This window comes from Carcharodon carcharias, chromosome 9 (assembly GCF_017639515.1).
Source record: "Carcharodon carcharias isolate sCarCar2 chromosome 9, sCarCar2.pri, whole genome shotgun sequence".
Lineage (NCBI taxonomy): Eukaryota > Metazoa > Chordata > Chondrichthyes > Lamniformes > Lamnidae > Carcharodon > Carcharodon carcharias.
This window is the reverse complement of record NC_054475.1, coordinates 148,124,535-148,136,951: the sequence shown is the minus strand read 5'-3', so window position 1 is coordinate 148,136,951 and position 12,417 is coordinate 148,124,535. Positions and strand designations below refer to the sequence as shown.

The 12,417-nt window shown below is 44.4% G+C and overlaps 1 protein-coding gene and 1 long non-coding RNA gene across 2 annotated transcripts in view; one reads left to right on the top strand and one right to left on the bottom strand.

The window, feature by feature from the left end:
- abcb7 (ATP-binding cassette, sub-family B (MDR/TAP), member 7) overlaps window positions 1-7,140 on the bottom strand; it is a 61,509-nt gene extending 54,369 nt beyond the window's left edge. Inside the window, exon 1 of the mRNA XM_041195467.1 lies at window positions 7,000-7,140. Coding sequence (XP_041051401.1) covers window positions 7,000-7,131 — 132 coding nt within the window. The 5' untranslated portion in view covers window positions 7,132-7,140. The remainder of the gene's footprint in view (window positions 1-6,999) is intronic.
- Window positions 6,714-7,925, top strand: LOC121282063. The gene is made up of 2 exons (XR_005943990.1): window positions 6,714-6,850; window positions 7,386-7,925. It is a non-coding gene; the product is annotated as an uncharacterized LOC121282063 (long non-coding RNA).
- Window positions 7,926-12,417: the final 4,492 nt, after the last annotated feature.

Below are 12,417 nucleotides of genomic sequence, written 5' to 3'. Positions count from 1 at the left end.
CAAAAGTGACACTAAGATTGCAAACAGGCTGACTTAATCTCAGACTGTTTCCAGGGAGAGGGGTGAAGTTGACAGCTAGGGGAGAGACGTTGGATGAACAATGGCTTCAGTCTTCCCAATATTTATTTGGAGGACATTTTTACTCATCCAGTACTGGAAAAGCAGAATGATAACTTAGCAACAGTGGAGAAGTCAAGAGTGGCGGTGGTGATATAGAGCTGGGTGCTGTCGTCGAACATGTGAAAACTAATGATATGCTTTTAGACAATGTCACCGAGCAGCAGTGTATAAATGAAGCAGGAGAACAAAAGTGGTTTCAAAAAGTACATTTTCACAAGGTACATATTACACATAAAATTCTGAATGTTCTACTCACCCAAAATATAGGAACAAAAATTCTCATTTCAAAGCATAAACATTAGCTTATTTACACATTAAAAACCATTAATGTGCACGTTATAGTCAAGTTTCATCAATTACAACTCAAACATTGACATTAAATACAGTCATTAGGTGATAAAAACAAAAAACTGTGGATGCTGGAAATCCAGAACAAAAACAGAATTACCTGGAAAAACTCAGCAGGTCTGGCAGCATTGGCGGAGAAGAAAAGAGTTGACATTTCGAGTCCTCATGACCCTTCGACAGAACTAGGTGAATCCCAGGAAGGGTTGAAATATAAGCAGATTTAAGGTCGTGGTGGTGGTGGTTGGGGGGGGGGTTGTAGGCAAAAGCAGTGATAGAAGCAGATCATCAAAAGATGTCACAGACGGCAGAACAAAAGAACACATAGGTGTCGAAATTGGTGATATTATCTAAACGAATGTGCTAATTAAGAATGGATGGTAGGGCACTCAAGGTATAGCTCTAGTAGGGGTAGGGGGATCATAAAAGATTTAAAAATGGAAATAGGAGGGAAAAAGAAAAATCTGTATAACTTATTGGAAAAAAACAAAAGGAAGGGGGAAGAAACAGGGTGGTGGTGGTTGTTTGGGGGGGGGGGGGGGGTCAAGACCTAAAGTTGTTGAATTCAATATTCAGTCTGGAAGGCTGTAAAGTGCCTAGTCGGAAGATGAGGTTTTGTTCCTCCAGTTTGCGTTGGGCTTCACTGGAGCAATGCAGCAAGCCAAGGACAGCCATGTGGGCAAGAGAGCAGGGGAGTGTTGAAATGGCAAGCGACAGGGAGGTTTGGGTCATTCTTGCGGACAGACCGCAGGTGTTCTGCAAAGCAGTCGCCCAGTTTATGTTTGGTCTCTCCAATGTAGAGGAGACCGCATTGGGAGCGACGGATGCAGTAGACTAAGTTGGGGGAAATGCAAGTGAAATGTTGCTTCACTTGAAAGGAGTGTTTATGCCCTTGGACCGTGAGGAGAGGGGAAGTGAAGTGACAGGTGTTACATCTTTTGCGTGGGCATGGGGTGGTGCCATAGGTGGGGGTTGGGGAGTAGGGGGTGATGGAGGAGTGGACCAGGATGTCCCGGAGGGATCCATTCTTAATTAGCCCATTTGTTTAGATAATATCACCAACTTCGACACCTATGTGTTCTTTTGTTCTGCCGTCTGTGACATCTTTTGATGATCTGCTTCTATCACTGCTTTTGCCTACAACCACACCACCCCCCTCCACTTCTCTCCCCCAACCCAACCACACCCCCCCACCACTTCTCCCCCCCCACCCAACCGCGCCCCCCACCACTTCTCTCCCCCCAACCACCCTTCTCTCCCACCACTTCTCTCCCCCCACCCACCCCACTTCTCTCCCCCCACCCAACCCCCCACCCACCCCACTTCTCTCCCCCCACCCATCCCCCCACTTCTCTCCCCCCCACCCATCCCCCCACTTCTCTCCCCCCACCCATCCCCCCACTTCTCTCCCCCCACCCATCCCCCCACTTCTCTCCCCCCACCCATCCCCCCACTTCTCTCCCCCCCGACCATCCCCCCACTTCTCTCCCCCCCGACCATCCCCCCACCCATCCCCCCACTTCTCTCCCCCCCGACCAACCCCCCACCCCACTTCTCTCCCCCCCGACCAACCCCCCACCCCACTTCTCTCCCCCCCGACCAACCCCCCACCCCACTTCTCTCCCCCCCGACCAACCCCCCACCCCACTTCTCTCCCCCCCCGACCAACCCCCCACCCCACTTCTCTCCCCCCCCGACCAACCCCCCACCCCACTTCTCTCCCCCCCCCGACCAACCCCCCACCCCACTTCTCTCCCCCCCCGACCAACCCCCGCACCCCACTTCTCTCCCCCCCGACCAACCCCCCACCCCACTTCTCTCCCCCCCGACCAACCCCCCACCCCACTTCTCTCCCCCCCGACCAACCCCCCACCCCACTTCTCTCCCCCCCCGACCAACCCCCCACCCCACTTCTCTCCCCCCCGACCAACCCCCCACCCCACTTCTCTCCCCCCGACCAACCCCCCCCCAACTTCTCTCCCCCCAACCAACACCCCCCACCACTTCTCTCCCACCACCCAACACCCCCCACCTACCAACCCCCCCCCCATCACTTCTCTCCCACCACCCAACCCCCCCCACCACTTCTCTCCCACCACCCAACCCCCCCCACCACTTCTCTCCCACCACCCAACCCCCCCCCACCACTTCTCTCCCACCACCCAACCCCCCCCCACCACTTCTCTCCCACCACCCAACCCCCCCCACCACTTCTCTCCCACCACCCAACACCCCCCCCACACTCCACACACACCACCTTAAACCAGCTTATATTTCAACCCTTCCTGGGATTCGCCTAGTTCTGTCGAAGGGTCATGAGGACTCGAAATGTCAACTCTTTTCTTCTCCGCCGATGCTGCCAGACCTGCTGAGTTTTTCCAGGTAATTCTGTTTTTGTTACAGTCATTAGGTGCTTTGTTAAAAAACCTCATGCATCATGTCACATGCCTATATCTTAACCATGATATGGCAGCATCAAAGCATGCGTCAGACTAGGAGATTTATAAACCATCAAATGCAAACAGTTGTCAACAGTACAGTTTTTTTTAAAATATGTGCCACCTCTCTGTTGTTGTCAATTAAAATGGCCAGTCTATGTTAATCAATTCCTGGAAGCATTGTTAGTGATTAACGTGGGGGAGAGTTACATGGTTTCAGGAGGCAGTCACACCCGTTAGATGGGGGTCTTCTGATCTGGTGCATGGTTAGGGACAGGAGGGTGTGACTGAGTGAGGCAGGTATGGGGACCCAGAAGGTAGAAGCGGAGAAGCCTCAGCCTTTGCAATTTCCAACAGATTTGAGGTTCTTTTAGCTTGTATGGTTGAGAGCAGAGACTGTATGATGGATGAATGAACTGACCATGGTACAGGGAGCCAATCAAGCAGGGGGAGTAACAGGAACATAGTGGTATCAGGGAGCAATATCATGAGGGGGACGGATAGTTCTCTGTAGCCGAGAACAAAAGCCCAGATGGTTGTGTTGCCTGCCGGTGCCTTGGGGGGGCGGTGGAAATGAGATGGGATGGGGAGGCAAATCATGTGAGGGAAGATGTGGTAAACTAAATAGAAAAGGCAGGCAATAAGCAGGGTAATGACAATCAGAACATGACAGGAAGGGAGAGTGTGGCAGGAAGGGATGGAGTATACAAACTTGAGTGCAACAGCAGGTAAGGCCTAACAAAAATAGTAAAAAGACAGAATTAAAAAGGCTTTGCATTTGAATGCCATAACCAAAAACAGATGAATTGCCAGCTCAAATAGAAATAAATATGTATGACCTGATGGGCATTTTAGAGACATGAGTGTAAGGTGACCAATGCTGGGGCTTGAATATTCAAGGGTACATAACATTTCAAAAGGACAGCAAGTTAGGAAGGGTGGTGGGGTAGCTCTGTTAATTAAGGATGACAGTACAATAGAAAGAGATGGCCTTCATTCTAAAGATCAAAATATAGAAACAGTTTGGGCAAATATAAGAAACAGCAATTGTGGGAGTAGTTTATAGGCTTCCTAACAGCAACAACACTGTAGAATGTGGTATACAGAAAAAAAAATGGGGCTTCTTTTCAATCATGACTTTAAATCTACATATAGATTGGCAGAATCAGGTTGGTAAAGATAGCCTGGAAGGTGAGTTCAGTATTTTTGGGACAATTTCTTCAAGCAGCAGGTTCTGCAGCCAACCAGAGAGCAGGCTATTCTAGATCTGAAAGCGTGCAATGAGTTAGGATTAATTAATGATCTCAAGGTAAAGTTGCCCTTTCAATCATAACATGATTGAATTTTGCATTCAATTTGAAGAGGAGGAAAGTCGGTCTAAAATTGGTATGTTAAACTTAAAACAATTACTAGGGTATGAAGATGGAGCTGGCTAAGGTGAAGTGGAAAAATAAGTTAAGGTCAGTAGAAATGCAGTGGCAGACACTTAAGGAGATATCGAAATGTATCTTTGCTGAATGTTATGCAATGAAAAATAAAGAATCTAGGAGGCAAATGCACCATCCATGGCTAACTAAGGGAGTTAAAATAGCAACAAATTGAAAGAAAAAGCATACAATTCCACAAAGATTAGTGGTAGGTCAGAAGGTTGGGCAGAATTTAAAAACCAAAGAACGGCTAAAAAATTAATGAGGGAGAAATTAGAGCCCGAGAGAAAGCTAGCTAGAAATATGAAAACAGATAGCAAGAGTTTCCACAAATACTTAAAGAACTAAAGTGAGCATGGGTCCTCTAGAGGGAAAGAGAGCCCAAGTCTGGGGAATTAATAATGGGAAATAAAGAAATGGTGGAAGCAACAAATAGGTATTTTGTGTCTGTCTTAACTGCAGGAGACAAATAAAATCCCAGAAATACTTGTAAATCAAGAGATTAAAGGGAGGAGGAGCCTTAAAACAATTACAATCACCAGGGAAAGTGTACTGAGAAAACTATTAGAACCAAAAGCTGACAGGTCGCCAGGACCTGATGGACTGTTTTCCTAAACACAAAATGCCCTCTCACCTATTTTTGTCTTGTCAGCAAATTTGGATACATTACACTCTGCCCCCTCCTCCAAGTCATTAATATAGATAGTAAATAATTGAGGTCCTAGGACTGATCCTTGTGGCAACCCACTAGTTATGTCTTTCCAACCTGAAAGATGCATTAATCCCAACTCTGCCTTCCGTGTGTTAATCAATTCTCAATCCATTCTAATACATTACCCCCAATACCATGAGCTCCTATTTTGTGCAATAACCTTTTCGAATGCATTCTGGAAATCCAAATACAATACATCTATCAGTTCCCCTTTATCAACTCTGCTTGTTGTATCCTGAAAGAACTCTAGCAAATTTGTCAAACATGATTTTCCTTTCACAAAACAATGTTGATTCTGTTCGATCGCATTAAGCTTTGCTAAATGTCCTATTCCTTCCTTAATAATGGATTCTAGCATTTTCCCGACAACAGATGTTAGGCTGACTGGCCTATAGTTTCCTGCTTTTTGTCTCCCTCCCTTCTTGAACAGGGGCGTCACGTTAGCGGTTTTCCAATCCGTTGGGACTCGGAATCCAGTGAATTCTGGAATATTTCGACCAATGTAATCTAATATCAGTGGTCTAATCAAAAGGTGGCCAGAAATCCAATTTGGTCTGCCTATTGTTTGAGACTATCTGTATCCTTAGATCAGATGTCATTGTAACTCATTCTCCAACTAGTAACCCAGAACAGTAAACTGTTCACAAACATTATAGTTCCCTCGCACAAACATATTTTCTTCTTTGGAAATACTTGTGATATCTTGTTCAAAAAACCTAAATCCAACCGGGTACATATTTTCCAACAGTTTTGCAAGTGCTGCACATCTTCTAACAAGTTTGAGGAAACAGGAAATGGTGCAAATTTCATAAAAATAAGACTGCTCCAAGAGAAAAGGTGGACCTATATTTTGTAAAAAGCTTTTATAACAAAAATACTCTATAAGCAAATTTGAAGGAAAATACATTATCTTTTTATGGTTAACTCTCAAGTTACAATATCAGTGACATATTTTACTGTGCTCACAAAATACTATCACCCATGGAGAGCAACAGGAAAATGTCCTAACTTATCATCTTTGCAATCCACCATAGTTAACCTTTGTCCCACAATGGGAAACATTCAAATTGGGACAGGGTGAAATTATCAAGACATACACAGCTCCATCTGTTTTCGAGATTAATAACCAGTCATACATAAATTATCTACCACTGGGTGCTTTGCACAAATTCAACATCGTTCCTCGGAGCTAACAAGCAGTCAGTTCACTCATGGCAACCCACTTACTCAGCCATCAAAAATAAAATGTTCAAGGCAGCAAATTATTGGACTAAACACAGTAAAGTATCTGCTAGGAAGATCAGTACCAAAAGTAAGATTTTATTAGATAAAATGAACCAGATTACAGCCACTTAAATATGGTTTTCCCCTTTCTGATGACAACTGTCGGAAGCTGTAATTGCGGCTAATCTCATCTCAAAACTTGGCCCTCTCTCTCTCATAACAATATGCGGCACTTCGCACAATCTGGAAATACGGCACACATTTTAAACACGTTCTTTTCATTTTTGAGAGAGAGAGAGAGAGAGAGATAGGCTAAAATGGGATTTATTTTAAAGAAAACATTCCACACATCATAAAGCATGTCGATGGCTTGATAATCAACGTGAACACATTGTGATTTTCCATCTCCTTTGCCTTTGAGTGGAAATTCCCAACCTCGCCCGGAGCGGGAGGGAGGAGCTTGCTGGACAGAAACCTGACGGAAAGCACATAGACAAATCTGGAAGTAACTTCGGTTTCACCCCGCAGTCAGTGCCTCCGCGGAATGATGAGGGCACGGGGATGACCCTGGATCTCCAGGGGAGGTGAGTGGGGGTGAGTTTGGGGGGGGCGGTGCCGATCTCACTGGGAGATGGAGGGGAGCTGGCTGCTGTCGGTCCGGTTCACACTCACTCAGTGACTTGACCGTCCTTCACTCTCTGCCACCGCCCATTCTCCCTTCAAGGCTGCTCACCTGATGGTGCTTGTCGGCGGGACGCCCGGGGTACGTCAGGACGTGGACCGAGCTGGCGGACTGCAGGAGCAAGGCGAGCCGGCGCCTCTGTAAGTGAAGCCTACAGCGCAGAGAGAGCCAGAGCGGCGCCATCTTAACCCCGGCCCGCGGCATTGTGGGAGCCCCCGCACCACGTGACCATATCCCAGTGCCCTCAGCATCCTGCCCCATGACTGCAGCATATATAGTAACAATACTCAACATTATAACTGTTTTAAATAATACTCAGCATTATTACAACCTACAATAATACTTAGCATTATGACTACCTGCAATAACACTCAGCATTATAACTCTGCAAAAATATTCAACATTATAAATGTCTGCAATAATCCCTCTCTCTTCAGGTACCATGCCCTATGAGAGTGTTGGCAACCATTGACCTCCATGTTAATCTTGCTCTGGAGGCGTGGATCATCTTCATTTGTTGTACATTCATAAGAGTAGGATCATCAACTCGGTGAAAGATGCTCTTTGGTCTGCCCTAAGCTTATTGGTCTTCTAGCGCAAAGAGTTGGCCCCGATCGAGTATTGCAGTCTGGCAGAATCCAAAGTCCAGGACTACGTGCCGAGGAATGCACTAAAGCTTGGGGCAGCCGCTGCAGAGGAGCAATGGGAAAAGTTCGCTGTTTAAGACCTTTCAGCCATAGTGCACCGAGTGGCTGGGAATTGTATAGACCCCCTCGGGCTGATGTACATTGAATGTATGCAGTGAATATTACATGTATCACAGTTATATTGAAGCATCTCAGAGTGCAACATGATCTATGTAGATAATTTGAATATCACTGCAATTTCTGTGGTAGCCATTTTGAAATGTTTTGTAATGTTCTTTTACATATTTTATGAATAAAGTATATTTTTGCAAATAAAAAACATTCAGAATATTCAGAGTATTAGAACCCTTTGCTTTCCTTTGAATTGTGTCATAGGAGTATCTTCATTGAATCATAGAATTGTTACAGTACAGAAGGAGGCCAGTTGGTCAGTTGAGTCATGCCAACTCAGCGAGTACAACTACCCCACTCTCCAGTAACATTGATTTTTTTAATCTTCAGGTGCTTATTGAATTTCCTTGTGAAGGCCCCAATTGAATCTGCTTCCACACTCTCTCAGGCAGTACATTCCATCTCCCAATCACTCGCTGCTAAAAATAAATGTTTCCTCATGTTGCCTTGGGCTCTTTTAAATGTGTGTCTTCTGGTCCTTGAACCCTCTGCCAGAGGTAACAGGTTCTCTCTATCTGCTCTGTCTAAACCCCTCATGATTTTAACATAAAATCTTACAAGTATCAAGTAAGATTTGCTTTTAATGTCTTATCTGAAAGACAGCCTTTTATGTCTTGAGTCCATGAGTTCATTAGTCATATTATCTCGAATTGTACGCCTTCATATACACTTGTTAGTTGATGCTCGCTTTCAACAATGGAGAGAGACCGACGTAAGAACAAATTGTGATTGTTTATTGCAACAGAAGGCAGAGCACTAAATCATTGCGTGCTCCCACAACCACCTTCAGCTCTAGACTTAGTTAAGCAGTAATAACTATTTACAAATCAAGTCTCTCAGGAGGCTTTCTCGGACGTGTTGAGCGTTGCAATTCAACAACCTCGGCTGGTTTTTCCAAGACCTCATTTTCAGGAGACAGTTGTCCACTAGGTTCCTCAGTGGATTATTTCACCATCTTCCAAGTGTGGTCACATTCACTCCTGCTGCCCCTCCCCTCCAAGCCGAAACAGATAAATGACAACAAGCACAAAGCAACACTGAGAGAAAAAAAAAGTTTTTATTTTCAAGGATTGTCAATAATTCCTCTTTTTCTTCCTGCGTGTCCTTTTCTTGATTGCACTGATCTGTATCTTGGTCTTCTCTTTAATTTTGCTATTGGCTGGACCAGACTCAGGTGCAAGCTGAACCTGAGTGAGCTCAATAGTTGAGTTTTCCAACAGCTCTTCTGAGAACTCAGGGCCTTCTAGTTTCAAAACTTCAGGGCATTTACGCAGCTGCTTCTTCAGCTCTTTCAATTCTTTCTTATTCTCATTAATAGTTTCCTGAGGGATCTCATATCATTTCCCCTTCTCAGTTAATTTGTTTCATAATTTGGCCAGAGACAGGTTTAACTCTTTCTTCTTCATATCTTTTCAGTGGCACAGATTGGGAGCTGATTGAATGATTGTAGCGCATGAATGTCCTTTCTGAAGAATGCTAACTTCAGCTTAAACTCTGTCCCATTATAACACTTCTGTGGGCTTCTCCCATTGGGTCCTCATGCACTCAATTTTTTCTTGCAGTAATGCTTCTGGTTTCTAATTGGGGACTTAGTGGACCCTCAAGGTTTATCTCTCCCAGCCAGTTCCTTCCGAGAAGACTCAGTCCCCTGCCTGACATTACAAATAGGGGTAATTTTGCAGATTGTTCCTCATACTGCACCTTGACTTGACATATCCCTTTTGATCTTATTTCTTCATCCGTGAATGTATTCCATTTAGTGCCCAAAATTTCCAATTTAAAGAGTGGGTTCCTTTATTCAGGTATCTGAATGTGTGTTCTCCAGTGATGGACATCGACACTCCAGTATCAACTTCCATCTTAATGGGTTGTCCATTGACTATAATGACTACTTGGATCGGCTTGGTTCTACCCACTTTCAGGTTATATAATGAATGGATGCCTGATTCTATTTCTTCTGGTTCTTCCATATGACATATTTCACAATTTCTCATTTTGGCTTTAAAATGCTGTCTCAGCCTATCTCTGCAATGCCGCATCATGTGACCACAGCGGTAGCAGAAAAAGCATGCAACTTGTTTGAATTGTTGATCACCCACAGGATGCCTGGATGCATTTCTCTTATTCATTTTATGGATTTTCACTGTGGTACTGCTGGTTTTTACTGATCTGTACATAGGAGGCATTTGCCACCTTTCTGTGGGTCTGATGTTTTTGCGCCCTTTGCTGCCGGTCTATCCCGCCCTGCCAGATGGATGGTGCCACTTTGTGTATCTCTTATAGCTTCCGAATTTCTAACAGCACTCTCCATGGCTGTGGCTAATTCTAATACCTTATTGAAGTCTAGATTAGCTTCAGCTAGCAAATGCCTTTGAATAGTATCATCTCCAATCCCGTATATCAATCAGTCTCTCAACATATCCCTAATGGAAATTCCGAATTCACAATATTCAGTTAAAACGGCAACATATTCAGCTATTGTCTCCCCTGGAAGCCTATTCCTTGAATTGAACTTGAAGCACTGCATAGTTACTGAGGGCTGTGGTCTCAGGTGGTTTTGAACAATTTTTATTAACTTGTCGAAAGTCTTTGAGTCGGCGGTGTTAGGTGACATGAGGCTGCGGATCAGCCCATACATTTTGCTCCCGCGTGTGGACAAAAGAATCGCTGTCTTTTTTCCCTCCCCCCGATATTGTTAGCAGTAAAAAAGAACACTAGGCGCTCGACATACTGAGACCAGCCGTCTGAAATGGAGTTGAATGGATTGACACGCCCGAACTGTGGCATCATGAACAACTGCAAGGGGACTGCACTTCTGATGTCTTCCCAGTTAATGATGAATTCAGGTGTTTGGCTTACTGTGGCTTTCTTGACTATTGTCGGTCAATTCGTGTTTTGTCTTCCACAGCGATGCCCTCTCTCTGGGGCCTCTTATAATTTTCTGTCCATAGCCATTTTCCTTGCATCTACTTCTTTAAATGCATTGCTGCTTTAAAAGCAGTCACCGTTTTTTCTCAATTCCGTCTCTGCACCTGTTGGTTTTTATGTTCTATGTTTCACACTCTTTTTGAGTTTTGGAGGGATCCCTCCAATCACAATTCTGCGTGATCACAATTCTGCGGGGTTTTTTTTTCTTTTCTCCTCTTTCCAAATTAAAAACTGCAGCACTGCTTCCTGCTCTGATTGCTGTCTATTTTATTACCTAAGGACAGATTCTCTTTCTAATGTTTTACCATTGTTAATGTGGATTCTCACTCTGGGATCTTTTAATTTTGCTATTTTAATCCTCGTCGTCAGTTTTATGTCTTAAGTCTATGAGTTCACGAGTCAAGTAAACTTAAATTGCATGCCTTCACATACACTTGTTAGCTGATGCTCGCTATCCATTATGAATAGACCGACATAAGAACAATCTGTGATTGTTTATTGCAACAGAAGGCAGAGCACTAAATCCTTGTGTGCTCCCACAATCACCTCCAGCTCTAGACGTAGTTAACCAGTAACCTTCAGTGTACAGTGATTGGTCAGTACTACCAATGGTAGTACACCATTGTGTACTACACCATGCTTAGCCCACTTGCATTCTCTTAAAGGTACATGGTACTCCACTTTACCACACCGCCCCTCCCATAATGGTGCACTGAAGTGTCAACCTCAATCGATTATGTATGCCAGAGTATAAGGCGAGCCTTCACACAACTTTCTAGTGGCAGTCATAGAAGCAGCATTAGTGATAGGCCTGTGCCTCTGCTTATTTTTCTTAAGTTCTCTGTCTGAAGGCAGGTTTGACCCACAGCACCACAATCTCCACCATGGGTCGGGCAAGGAGACAGGTCTTGAATCCACCCCAGCTGGAACAGGGATCAAACCCCATGCTGTTGGCACCAATCTGATCCACACCATCCAGCCAACTGAGTCAACCAACCTCCCCCAACCCCCAAAGGAGTCCAAGTTGCAGTGGCAACGTAAACTTTTACATGCATGTTGTAGCCTGGCACAACGGATAGTGATGGTAGAAACCAAGAACCAATTTCTTTCCATCACATGGCTGACCAGGAATCTCTCCTGTTCTTACTGCCTACCATTGGCATATGTTGGAAGGATTTACAAGCTAATAATCAACCTGTTTAGTTGCGGTGTGAACATATCTTTCTTGGCCATCAAGTCCTGGGTTGGGACTTTAACCCGGAGCTTCTGGCTCAGAGGCAGGGACGCTACCCACTGCCACACAAGACCTCCTCCATGCTCATTCAGAATGCAATTTGAAAATATGCTCATTGAGGAAGTTCGAAATAGAGATAAATGTCATGACAAGTTTTAGACATCAGGAAATTATACAATCTGTTTTGGCAAAGCCCTTCAAGCTCACTTTCTGAATTCTATTTTCCTGTAAGCAATTGTACACAGAATTAATATTAATCATTGAACATGGATATAATAATGCACGTTTATTAATTTAATGTACACAATACATCAATACAATCATTGTATGAAGATTTCAGTACAGCAACAACATTCAGGGGTATACTAATAACTAAATCAGTCATAAAGTTGTTGTCAGTAGCTGCAAGTTTTTTTGTGTTTCTTTTCGAGAAAAAGTCACACTTCGCTGCTCAGGCTGAAAGGAGAAAAAAGTGACAGCAAGAATAAT